Here is a 13817-nt window from a genome sequence, read left to right on the forward strand (position 1 = left end):
CAAGGCAGCTTCAGAGAGGAGACTAACATGAGTAGCTGGGGAAGGAGGGATCAGTAAAGACCTCATATAGAAGGTAGTGTTTGAACTGAAATTGGAAGGCAATTAGGGATTCTAAGAAGCAGAGGGGATGTATTCTAGGCATGGATGACAGTCTGTGCAAAGACATGGAGACTGTGTGTAAAGAAAAACAAGAAGGCAGTTTGGCTGAATTGTAGAGTGCATGGAATTGGTGTATAGTCTAGAAAGGCTGGAGAAGTAGATGAGAGCCAGGCTGTGAAACAAATAAAACGTTGTCATTTAACATAGTCTTTTTGGCCAAATTCTATGTAAGCTAGAGAAGTAATCATTGCTAGGGATAGAATTTACCGTCACTAAGTTAAACATGAAATGTTCTCCTCTTTTCGTATCCACAGATGAAAGAGGAAAAACATGATAAAAGGAGAAAATCATACCATTTGGACCTATTTTGTTTTGGAGGGATTTTCTAAGTATCCGAAGTTAGAGATGGTTCTCTTTGCATTCAGTCTGGTAATGTACCTGATCACTCTTCTCGGGAACAGTACTCTTATTGTAATCAGTGTCCTGGATTTTCGCCTTCACACCCCAATGTATTTCTTCCTAGGGAACCTTTCCTTCATGGACATCTGCTATACATCCTCCTCTATTCCCACTTTGCTGGTGAACTTGTTGGCCACAGAAAAAACAATCATCTTCTCGGGATGTGTTCTGCAAATGTATCTTTCTCTTGCCATGGGATCCACGGAGTGTGTCCTCTTGGCTGTGATGGCGTATGACCGTTACGTGGCCATCTGTAACCCCTTGCGATACTCTATTGTCATGAACCAAAAGACCTGTATGCAGATGGCAGCTGGGTCATGGATAACAGGTTGCCTCACAGCACTCTTAGAAACAAGCTCTGCTCTACGGGTGCCTCTTTGTGGAAATGTGATCGATCATTTCACATGTGAAATTCTCGCCATGCTGAAACTGGCGTGCACTGGTTCCTTGCTCATTGACATGGTCATGCTAGTGGTCAGTGTGCTTCTCCTTCCCATTCCCATGCTCTTAATTTGTATTTCCTATTTTTTCATCCTTTCTACCATTTGGAGAATTAACTCAGCTGAGGGGAGAAACAAAGCTTTTTCTACCTGTGGAGCCCACCTGACTGTCGTGATTTTGTACTATGGGGCTGCCCTATCCATGTACCTCAAACCCTCATCAGCAAGCTCACAAGAAACAGACAAAGTCATCTCCTTACTTTATGGGGTGCTGACCCCCATGCTGAATCCCATCATCTACAGTCTGAGGAACAAGGAGGTCAAAGAGGCTACAAAAAAGTTGCTGAGGAGAAATTCTCCTCTGTCAGAAAAATGAAAGGTTCTGACTGGAGTAGAATCTCTTGACACTTGCAGGAGTAGATGACCCTAATATAGCTATGCTAAGGAATAGCAGAGAAAGTAATTTAACACTCAAAGCCCTGCCTTTGATCATTTATTCTGTGAGCTGATAACAAATGAGGTCAGTATTACAATCTAAATGACATATACTGTACCCAGAGGCAGTATGCTGTCATAGAATAAAATGCTGTATCTGGGATCAGGATCTCTGGTTTGAATTAGGTGCTTGTTAGTGGTGCAATCATGGGTGAGAAATCGGATCTCAATTTCCTTCTCTGTAAAATGAGAGTAATAATATTCATGCTGCCTATCTCACAGGGTTGTTGTGAGGAAAGACCTTGCAAGATCCCAAACGCCATGAAAATGTGAATTTTTACAAGTAGATGGAATGTTTGCTTAAACATAGAGTGGTGAATTTCAATGCAGATGTATCCATCAGTGTCACCTTTTCTGCTTATTTTTCTTTTATGTTTCATGGATATAAGCAATTATGTTCATTATGATGGCTTTGCGTTTGTCATTCCATGTCTTTCCCCCATTTAGAAAATACTTGCTGCTTAACATTCACTGCCTCTAGGATGTCTTTCCTAATGAATTCAAGAAAAATTCAAATTATTTTTGCCTGACATTCAAGACCCCCTACAACTTGCCACCACTCTCCCTTATCTCATTCTCATTGGTGACTTCATCAGCTCCCAGGAGTTCAATTATGATCTCTAGACAACTCCCAGTCCTAGATATTTAGCCCGACTCTCTCCTGACCTTTAATCTTGCATTATCAGCTGCTTATTAGACATTTCAAAATGGATGTCTGCAAGTCTTTCACACTCAGGGTGTCCAAAATAGAATGCAACATCTTCCCTCTCAAACCCACTCCTTTTCTGACCGCTATCTTTTTAATTAGCAAATTTGGCATCATCCTTTGACTCCTCACTCACTCACCCCAAATATTCACTCATGTAACACTGAGTCTTGTTGTTTCTACCTCCACAAACACCTCTCACATTTGAGCCCATGTCTCTCTTTGTATGGCTACCATCCTAGCACAAACCGTCATCACTTTTTGCCTGGAGCATGGAAATACCTTCCTAAATGGTATCTCTCCCCACTCCAATCTATTCTCCAAACAGCTGCCAAACTGATTTTCCTAAAGCCTAAGTCCAATCATGTCACTTCTTTGCTCATAAAACTCTAGTGGCTTCCTGTTACCTTGAGGATAAACTCTTCTGTTTATGATGTAAAGACCTTTCCAGCCTGGCCCCATCCTACTTTTCCATCCCCTGTAAACAGTACTCTTCTCCCACCTCCTCCATGCACTCCATGGTGCTGCCATACTGGCCTTCTTGATATTCTTTACATGAACTTTCTATATCCCATCTCCATGCTTGTGCACTAACATTTCTGGAATTCTTTCCTTCCTCACCTCTTCATCTAGTACTCCCTGGTCTCCTTTAAGACTCAGCTCAAAAGCCACCTTCTACACAAGGCTTTTCCTCGGCTGCTAGCGAATGCCACACCAAGGCTTCCTTGTATTTGCTTTGTGGTTGTTTTGTATAGATGTGTCCCCATTAGAATGTAGGTTCCTCAGAGGTAGGAATTGTTTTCTTTTGTATTTGTGTCTGTAGTGATTAGCACAATGTCTGACATAAGATAGATGCTTAATAAATGCTTTTTGATTGGTTATTACTCTCCTCCAAGTATTCTTTGCCCTGGTCAAATTAGAGTGCTCTTTGCCCTGCAAAAACAACATGCTTTTGTGCCTGGAATTTCCTCCCTCCCCAACTTTGCCTATTGAATTCCTACCTTCTCCAGAATCTTCCCTGATCCAACTTCCCACTCACTCTACCCTTCTTATGCCCCCAGTCGTTAGAAACGGCTTTGTCCCTGCACCTCACAAAGTACTTTCTTTAGCACCTCTCTAGTCAACAACAAGCAGCACCTGGTGAGACAAAGCTGAATCCCAACTCTGCCACTTTGGGTAACCTGAGGCAATTTACTTAACTTCATTTACTGACTTGGGTTGGGTGGACTATATTCCTCCAACTAGATAATCTGGAATAAATAAAAGCTCTTGTAATAGATAAAGGGGTAAATCCTATGTGAGTTTTCAAAGAAGGAAAAAAAATAACCATAAAAACAGGTTTAGTGCAAAGACTCCAACAGTAAAGACTATTTGACAAAAACTACTTGGAAAACTGGAAAATGCTCTGGCAGTAACTAGTTTCTTTTAAATTTAATTTTATGCATTCTAAGTTACATTTTAAATTCTGAACTGTCTCCCTCCCTCCCCCCCCCATACTAGAGAAGGCCACCGTTTGACACAGATGTGTGTGTGTGTGTGTGGGTGGGTGTCTGTCTGTCTGTCTGTACCACACTATCCATACTTCTGTTTATCAGTTCTTTCTCTGGACGTGGATAGCATCTTCCTTCATAGGTCCTTTGTAGTTGATTTGAATATTTATAACACTCAGAATAACGTAGTTTTTCACAGTTATTCTTTGATGGTATTGCTGTTTCTATATACATTGTTCTCTTGGTTTTGCTCATTTCACTCTTCATGCAAATCTTTCCATGTTTTCCTTAAATCATATAGCTTGTCATTTCTGATAGCATAGTAGTATTCCACCACCATCATATACAGCAGCTTATTCAGCCATTCTCGATTAATGGGTGTCCCTTCAATTTCCAGTTCTTTACCACCACAAACAGAGCTGCTATAAATATTTTAGAACATATGGGTTCTTTTTCTTTTTCTTTGATCAAATTGGGAAACAGACTTAATAATGGTATTGCTGAGTTAAAAGGGCATACAGTATTCCAGATTGTTCTCCAAAATGGTGGGATCAGTTCACAATTACACCAACAGTATTTTTCCACATTGCCTCCAACATTTATCATTTTCCCCTTCTACCATTTTAGCCAACCTAATAGGTGTGAGATGATGGCTCAAAGTTGTTTTAATTTGTGTTTCTCTAATCAATAATGATTTAGAGTATTTTTATATGACTATATATAGCTTTGATTTCTTCATCCAAAAACTGCCTGTTCATATGCTTTGACCACTTATCAATTTGGGAATGACTCATAGTCTTGTGAATTTGACGAAGTTCTCTATATATTTGAGATATGAGACCTTTATCCAAGAAACTGTCTGTAAAATTCCACCCCCCTCCAATTTTCTGCTTTCCTTCTAATCTTGGCTGGTAATTAGGTATTGACCAACATTCACACTATCTACCAAGATAAACTCTATCAAGATATATGACTTAGGTATAAAAACTTAATCATAAAATCATAAACAACTTAGAGGCACAAAGAAGAATGTATGTCATTGTGGATACTGAAGAGTTCATGACCAAGTAATCAATAGAAACAATCATGGAAGATAAAAATAAAAAGTTTTTGCATACATGAAACCAATGCAGTTAAAATTAGAAGGGAAACAATGAACTGAGAAAAGAAAAAACCTTAAAGTAAGTTTCTCTGATTAAGTTCTCTTATCCAAGATATATAAGAAGCTGATTTAAATAGATAAGAACAAGAGCCATTATCCAAAGCATGAATGGTCAAGTCATATGAGCAGACAGTTTTCAAAGGAAGAAAACCAAAAATAAAAATCTCTAAATCACTAATAATTAGAGAAATGCATATTCAAGCAGCTGTAAGGTTTTACCTCATACCCATAAGACTGGCAAAGATGACCAAAAAAGGAAAATGACAATTGTTGGAGTTGCCTCAGGAAAAGAGACACACTAATGGTGGAGCTGTGAATTGGAAAGCAATATGGACCAATGTCCACAAAGTCACTAAACTGTTACTGGGTCAAAGAGATCAAAGTACTACCACTTCTACCCCAAAGATATCAAAGCAGAAGAAAGGAATCATGCATACAGAAATATTTATAGCAGCAGTTTTTGTGTAGCAAAGCACTAGACACAAAAAAGGTACCCATCAAATGGGACATGTTAATGCAATGGAGTATGATTGTGTTGTAAATCAATGAAAAAGATGATTTCAGAAAACCTTGAGAAGACTTGTGTGTGAACTAATATAGAGTAAAGGGAGTAGAACCAGCGATATGATGTATATAATTGTATTGTATAGAAAAACATCAGTGAACAACCATAATTCCATAGAGCCAATGATGAAGCAAGTTATATACCTTCTGACAGACAAGTATGGGCCCAGTGTAAAACGAGACATACATTTTCAGACATGAATGATGTGGGAATAATTTATTTTGCTTGACTATACATGTTAATTAGAAATGTTTTACTGTTCTTATTTTCAGTTGATGGAATGGAAGAAGGAACTTGGGAATTGAGAGAGTGGAAAAGAGAAGGGAATTGAGGCTGGGAAGCCGGACCACCTTTCCCTGTTGTTTAGAAACCCTTAACTAAGGACCTAGGTTATACTGACCAGAAACCCAAAGATTGATGCAAGGGATTATCTCACAATTACACATCTCAAGCAACCCACAGGTCTCATCTGAAAACTGGCCCCATATTGATCAATCAGTTATTGTTTCCATGTTCCTTTGATTGTTTATAGACACTAGGGGGATGTGGACACCTCTTTTTCTGAATTCAGGGAATTGCACCTGTGTGCTCTCCCCCTCCCAACTTAAAAAGTTTCCAGTCTTTCATCCAACTAGACATCAGATTACCAATGTTGTATCCTGGTTACTTCCTTTTAATTAATTGGCCTTATTTGATGAATTGTTTTTAATGTATAAAAGTCTGTCTCCCCCTGTATTTGGGGTTTAGGCCTAAGCTGAGGAAGGTCTGGTCCCTGTTTGTCCGGCAATGGCCATGCATTGCTTAATAAATCCATGTGCTCAGAAGAATTAAACTTTGTTTCCTTAGTCATTTCATCTTTTACCTTCCACAATAGCCAACAAGAAAAAAAGGTCATTGAAATATTTTTTAAAATGCACCAAAGAGAACAGAAGAAAGAACAGAAAGAATCACAGACAAGCAGAGCAGCTTTTCAACTTATATGCTTAATTTATGGTATGTTTTTAAAAAATATGAAGCTATACCTAATAGAGATTCACAGTTTCATATACAATCCTCTTTTTCTGTTATACTGTGTATATGGAAATGATCATTTTATTTGATGTTAAGTTCGGAATAAATTTTTTTTAAAGTTTAGAACTTACCCATAAGATATTTTCTTCTCTTATGAACATCTATATTGTGTTAAAATACCATGTGTAGTGTATGCATAATATATAATCTGTATATATGCATACACAATCATAAATGAATTTGTGGAAACATACACACGTATATTTATATTTTAAAGACAAACAGATATGCGATCTCTTTGATAGGAGCAATCCCTTCCCTTTGCTATTCCCATTGAAAAAAAGCAAAAACAAAATCCTTGTTAACAAATATGAAGTCAAGCAAAAAAAAGCCACACATTGTATGTGTATGAAAATGTATATTTCATTCTGCAACGTGGGTTGATCACCTTTCTGTCAAGAGGTAGGTAGAATGCTTTGTTATCAGTGCTCTTGAATCATGATTGGTCATTGACCTTTGGAAGCTCTGGTCAACATGATAACAACCACAATTTTAGAGAACTCGTAATGAAATATGATAGAATGGTGATGGGCTCATGCAGTGAGGCATAGACATATTTACATATTTATAACATATACTTATATATGATATATACACATATATGACATGGCCAGTGTGAAATTTGTTTTGCACGATAATACATATTTGTATTTGATTTTGTTTTTCTTGCTTTCTCAATGAGGGGAGGAAGAGGAAATGAGAGGGAGAGAATACAGACCTGAAAATAAATTTTTTAAAATTAAAAAAATATCAGAGACCTCAAAATAATGTTATCTAAGGAGTCTGATTCCCGTAAGAGCCAAGGAGGAATGAATAAACACTGTCACACACCAGGCACTGTGCTAAGCTTTGAGGTGTGCAAATGTAAGAGAAACAGCTCCTGCCCTCAGGAAGTTTACATTGAAATAGAAGAATACAACATATATAGGATAGCTGAGGCCAGAGAAAAGAGGACTTTGATCTGAAGGGTAGGGATGGCAAATGGATGTATATCATATACCCTTTCCAGAAGTAATGGTACTATTGATGTATTTACTGTGCCCAGAGCAAGAGATAGGTATCTGGAGCCAGATAGTAGATAAGGTAAGAAAGCTTATTTTCACTCACTCAGTTACCATTCAGTTAGTTTAGGTTCTAGGGTTAGAGCTACAAAGGTCAGCGGCTTAACTTCCCCATGAACTGATGACCTGGATTCTGGAAGTCCAGGGTGAGGAGGTCCTAGTGTGAAGGGTCTTGGAGGTGGAAAGAAGCAGGACACTGAAGGGAGGCATATGGCAAGATGCCTGGGTAGATGGCTTTATGGCTGGAAGGAATGTGAAGGTGAAGGGTGGAGACTGGGCTTAGAAAAAGGTAATAGATGTGGTACCAAAAGCTAGATGGGTGAGAGTATTTCCGAGGTTAGCTGTGAGAGAACCAGATAGAACAAGGAGTCCTGATGCTTCTGAAAATCCATATGATAGGAAATCCAGGCTTGACTTTCCAGTAAGAGGGAGTACATACCCATGCCTTGTATTTGCTAGAAGTGAAGCTTTCCCCAGTTCTTGAGGGTTGAGACAGGGAAGACACTGAGATCAAGGACTTTGCTGGTTAGTAGAGGGCAACCCCCTCCTGCCTATAATGGGAGATATTCCCTCATTTCATTGAGAGTGAAAAATTAGATGAAGATGTTTACTGCTAGGATAAAATATAAAACACCTGTGCCTGGTATTTGAGACTCTTGGCAGTCTAACCTCGACTTAGTTTTATAGACTTATTTTCTTATATTCTGACTTATCTCTCTTCCCTCCTCCGGTCATTTCATGCACTCATTCATTTCTTGCTTTCCTGCATTCAGACAAACCCTTTTCTCTTGCCTGGGACTCCCTTCCTCTTGCCTCTGCTCATTAGCAACCCTTATCTTCTTTCAAGACTCAGCTTGGGTGTCTTCTCAGTGTTTTCCTGATGCTCCCCTCCTCCAATTTCTTTGCATTTATTTATTACTTCTGTACATGTTGTCTCTCTCCCCCCACCCCATTAGAATATAAATTCCTTGAAGGCAAGAGGTATTTTCCTATCTTCCATGTCCATCTCAAGGCTTTATACAATGAATTGCACTTAGTAGTTGCTTAATAAATTCGTGTTCTGGTTCTAATTTTTACTATCTATATAGTTGGGGGTAAATTAACCAAGCATCAGTTTGACATAGCCCATTCACATAATCTCAGACTCATTCAGTTATTGAACTTGTGTCATTCACATTCCTCTGACTCTACCGTCACTCCCAGACCTTCTTTTTTATATCTGAAGGCTATTAATTAACATTCAGGTATCTTATCCATCAAGTATCTGTCTTCAGAGGCCAATAGTACTGTAGGGGAAGATGTAGAGCCTCACAGCCTCAGTCTTGGAGCATCTCTGGAACATGCCAGCCTCCACCCATCCCCAATACCCACTTTTTCCATCTTAAAGGTGAACTCAACCTGGACAGATCACCTCCTCTATTAATATTCTATCAGCTTCTACATTTGAAGCAGTTAGGTGGTACAGTGGACAAAGCACTGGACCTGGAGTCAGAAGACTTGAGTTCAAATCCATGTGACCCTGCTTAGGGTTCTTAACCTCTGTCTTGCCTTAGTTTTCTCAATCTAAAGTGGGGATAATAATAGTGCTTACCCCTCAGAGTTATTGTGAGGATCAAGTAAGTGCTTAATAAATATTTATCGTTGCTCATTCGTTTTCAGTTGTGTCTGACTCTCCATGACCCCATTTGAGGTTTTCTTGGCAAAGATACTGGAGTGGTTTGCCATTTCCTTCTCTAGCTTGTTTTACAGGTGAGGAAACTGAGGCAACAGGGTGAAATAACTTATCCAGGGTTATATAGCTAAATATCTGAAGCTGGATTTGAACTCAGGAAGATTAGCCTTTCCAACTCTAGGCCCAGCACTCTATCCACTGTGCCACCTAGCTGGAATGGATAAATTTTGTTCTCTTCCTCTTCACTTCCGTAGAGTGTCATATTCCTTACTCATCATACAGTTGCTTTCATCACAGCCTAGAGCCACTTACTACATCTCACTCTTGGATGGGGCAACAAGGCATAGGACAAAGCACGCTGGACTTGGAGTGAGTAAACAAAGGTTCCGATTCCTTCTCAGATGCTCACTAGCTGTATGTCCATGGGCAAGTAGGTTAACTTTCCCAAGCTTCAGTTCTCCTCAACTGTAAAACTTTTAAATATAAAGATACTTCCATTACCTCCCTCACAGGGTCACTGTTAGAAAAGCTCTTTGCAAACCCTAAAGTGCTATAGAAATGTGAGTTGTTGTTACTATCACTATCGCTATTATCTGCACATACTAAAAAATTGCCCTGTGGTCAGCCACAAGCCCTCAGAGTCCAGACCTCACACTGCCATGTTAAACAATTACCATCAGGGTCAAGAGAATGTTTTGGCAGACTTTTATGGCTAAGGAAATAAAGGGACAATAAAACTATGAGCATCTCTAAGATTTCTTCTCCTCATGTGTAGAGCTGTCTGCCTTTCAAGTTTAATGTTCCCAGATTCTTACAATGGGGACTTTAATACAACCCTCCTCAAAGGATTGTTGTGAGGAAAGCACTATATATTACGTATAGAGCTGTCTGCCTTTCAAGTTTAATGTTCCCAGATCAGATTCTTATACTGTTCCCTTACTCATAAAGTGGGGACTATAATACAACCCTCCTCAAAGGATTGTTGTGTGGAAAGCACTATATATATCTGTGTGTATATATATATATATATATATATATATATATATACATATATACATTATATATATATATATATACACAGATATATATGAATATTGGTCCCATATATTCTCCCATCGATACTCTATAGCCAAATTGTGGAATATCAACATCTCAGAATATACAAAATTGCAAAGAAGAATTTAAAAATACATGGTATTATAAGTAGATTAAAGCACATAACCAATGATGACTTGTGAGAAGGAGTTTAAACAGATCATCAAGGAATTTATGACTGGTAAAGGATATAAGCCATTCATGTATTAAGAATAAGAGGTAATGTGTGTTGATACAATGTATAATATGTATTTGGATTTTTAAGATTATATACATATACCTTTTTTAAACTTGAAAAAAAGAGTGAGTGATATTAGGTGGAAACCCAATTGCTGTACAAAATATTTTCAAAGAAAGCAAAAATGGGGACGTCTACCACCATATTAGATAGACTCTCTTCAGAGGATTTAAGGCGGGGAAAGATAATAATCAGAAATTATGAGAATCAAATGGGATGAGTATTATATAGGATGAAGGAGTTAGGATATGTAGAGAGTGCCCACACCAATGGGCTCACACATACAACCAAAGGTGACTTTGCACAGCCCCCCTCCCTTAAATCCAATTCACTTATATGTCATGGCATCGCCTTCCTGATGTCATGATCCTCTTCAAGAACAAAGGACAAAGGGGCAGGTAGGTGGTACAGTGGATAGAACACCATCCCTGGAGTCAGGAGGATCAGACACTTAACACTTACTAGCTGTGTGACCCTGGACAAGTCACTTAACCCTCATTACCTTGCCAAAACAAAAGAACGAAGGACAAACAGCAACAGTTAATGATCCAGTTCCAATGAAATGCATAGTTTTTTACTCCCTGGAATTACTTGATATTAGCAGAAACCATCAGAGACTGAATTCCTTCTCTTCCACAATATGATCCTGGGACCTTTTTCTGGATAATCTGTCTGAGTTCTTTTTCTCTCCATTTAGTTATTACTTTAGGGTAGAGACCATATCACTGTGGAGAAACTGCAAACACTCTGCAGGAAACTTATTGAGAAGAAAAAAGTTGTAACTCTAGTTTTAACAAGCTCATTCCTTAAAATTAAAAAAACTTCACCTACCTATGGGATTGAGTCCCAGTGTAACCTATTTGTGCTTCCATGGCAAAGCGCAAAAGAAACTCTAACTTTTAATGATGCCCTATGAAACATGGCTCCCTGATGAAGGTTAAGTTTTAGAGAATGATTTTGTGTTCCTATGGGAGGAAAAGTGCCAGGATAGGGATCTGAGATAATGAAGAGAGAAAACTATGCCTTGATTTGGAGGCCTTTTGGGGGCTCCCAAAGTGATAAGTTCATATCTGAGTGGGCTTACCCACTTTATATGCCGTAGGGATAATGACAGAATCCTCAACTGAATGACCCAAAGAAAAACTCAGTGATAGGATGACTATTAGTCATAACATCTGAATTAGGTTTTGTAATTTTGGAAGAGGGCATTATTCCCTCTATCACTTTTCTTTCTTTCTGCTCCTGAGTATTTTTGGAGAAAGTTGTGAAACCTTTCTGGTTGAATCCTTGGCCTTTACTGCAGCTCAAAAAATTTTTTTATTCATCCCTTGACTCTTAACCACACTCCAGACAACAGTTGTTCCAAAATGTTTGTATCTTTTCTAAGGAAGTGAAGACAACTACATATTTAGGCTTAGCAGAGGGCTTTACCTCCTACTTTGCTGAGGTCAATGTCACCTGGACCTCATTTTCCTTATTAGACTGTAGCCTGTCTTTAGCCATTTCCACAGAGAATGCAGAGACTTGGAGGAGGGGAATGATCTACTAAATGGACAGAATTCTCAAGAATCCCTAATTTTGAATATTTCCTTTGGAATGAAGGGGGGTTGAAGGAAGAAGCAGGAAGTTACTGCAAGGAAGAAGACATAAGAAGGGAGCCATGGGGAGTAGATATCAAAGAGGAGACATCACAAGCTGCTAGGAGTTGAGGCATCCAGAGCAGTGGGATGATTGGGGGTATATTGCTATATTCTATTTGCCAGTGTAACAAGGATCTCATCCCACGAAACATGCTCAGAGTTGTGCTTACTAGTTCTAGTGGACCACACTTAGGGGCTCTTTTCTGGCCATGTGTGACTTAGTGCTGAAAGGCTTGCACTCTAGGATGAAGAAGAATCACCTTATTAGCCACTGGCCAGGAAGTGCTAATGACTCAATATAAATTCAAAAGAGGGTGTCCCCAACCTCAGAGCTCTCCTTCCTCTTTGCAGTGAAGTATATCACAACTGTTTGGAGACAAAATGAAAGGTGGAGGAGGGGTGGGGTGAGGAGGGGATGGCTTGTCCTATTCCTCATCCCAGCCACCATGTGGCCATGAGTTCATGGCACTTAAAATACATATGGGGGGACGGAGCCAAAATGGCAGTTGGAAAGCAGGGCCTTGCTTAAGCTCTCCCCCAAATCCCTCCAAACACCTATAAAAATGGCTCTGAACAAATTCTAGAGCTGCAGAACCCATGAAATAGCAAAAGGGAAGTAGGGCTCCAGCCCAGGACACTGGAAAGGGTCTATTGCACAGATCTGGGAGTGGAGTGGAACAGAGCCCAGAGTGGGCTGTGCCAGGACCAACCAGACTGGGAGCCAGGCAGAACAGGCATAGTGCCCTGAATCAGTGAGCTGTGGCAGTTACCAGACTTCTCAACCCATAAATGCCAAAGACAACAGAGCAAGTTAGTGGGAAAAGCTGCCGGGACAGAGTGAAAATAGTTTGTGGTTGGCCACTGCCCCAGGGGTGGGGGGAGGGGGCAGAAGTGGTGCAGCTCTGAGACTGCTTCCAGAGCTACAGCTGCAGTTGCTTCCAGCCCCAGGCCCACCTGGTGGGAGGAATTAAGCAGTGGATTAGAGCAGGAGTGCAAAGCCTGCTTTGCCCTGCCTGGATCTAGACTTCAATCCTGGTTGGCAGTTCTTGGGGGAGAAGGAGCGCTGGTGTGGCAGAGCTGGCTGTATAGAAATAGCTCTGAAATCAATGGTGCATCCTCTCAAGCTTGGAACAAGTACTCTTTACTCTACAAGCAGTCATACCCTGCTGAAAAAACTCAAGGGTCAAGTAAGTTGGCTGGGAACATGGCCAGGCAGTGAAAATGGACTCAGATTCAGTCTCAGACTTTGGAATCTTTTTTTGGTGACAAAAAAGACCAAAACGTATAGCCAGAAGAAGTCAACTAAGTCAAACAGCCTACATCAAAAGCCTCCAAGAAAAACATGAACTGGTCTCAGGCCATGGAAGAGCTCAAAAAGGATTTGGAAAAGCAAGTAAAAGAAGTAGAGGAAAAATTGGGAAGAGAAATGAGACTGATGCGAGAAAACTATGAAAAACAAGTCAATGACTTGCTAAAGGAGACCCAAAAAATACTGAAAAAAATACTGAAGAAAGCAAAACCTTAAAAAATAGAATAACTCAAATGACAAAAGAGCTCCAAAAAGCCAATGAGGAGAAGAATGCCTTGAAAGACAGAATTAGCCAAATGGAAAAGGAGGTCCAAA

At 39.7% G+C, this 13817-nt stretch overlaps 1 protein-coding gene across 1 annotated transcript; it reads left to right on the forward strand.

Annotated features, from left to right (window-relative positions):
* Positions 1-423: 423 nt before the first annotated feature.
* Positions 424-8785, forward strand: LOC118841595 (olfactory receptor 2K2-like). The gene is made up of 2 exons (XM_036749146.1): positions 424-1343; positions 8641-8785. Exons 1-2 carry the CDS (start codon positions 430-432, stop codon positions 8783-8785), a joined length of 1059 nt encoding a protein of 352 aa, XP_036605041.1. The 5' UTR covers positions 424-429.
* Positions 8786-13817: the final 5032 nt, after the last annotated feature.

The sequence above is a fragment of the Trichosurus vulpecula genome, chromosome 1 (genome assembly GCF_011100635.1).
Source record: "Trichosurus vulpecula isolate mTriVul1 chromosome 1, mTriVul1.pri, whole genome shotgun sequence".
Taxonomy (NCBI): domain Eukaryota; kingdom Metazoa; phylum Chordata; class Mammalia; order Diprotodontia; family Phalangeridae; genus Trichosurus; species Trichosurus vulpecula.

Excerpts from the sequence above, each read along its gene's own strand:
- LOC118841595 (XM_036749146.1), top strand. The coding sequence starts at position 430 with ATGATAAAAGGAGAAAATCATACCATTTGGACCTATTTTGTTTTGGAG. Across the intron at positions 1,344-8,640 it reads GAGGCTACAAAAAAGTTGCT|GGGTAAATTAACCAAGCATC; the intron begins GAGGAGAAATTC and ends CTATATAGTTGG.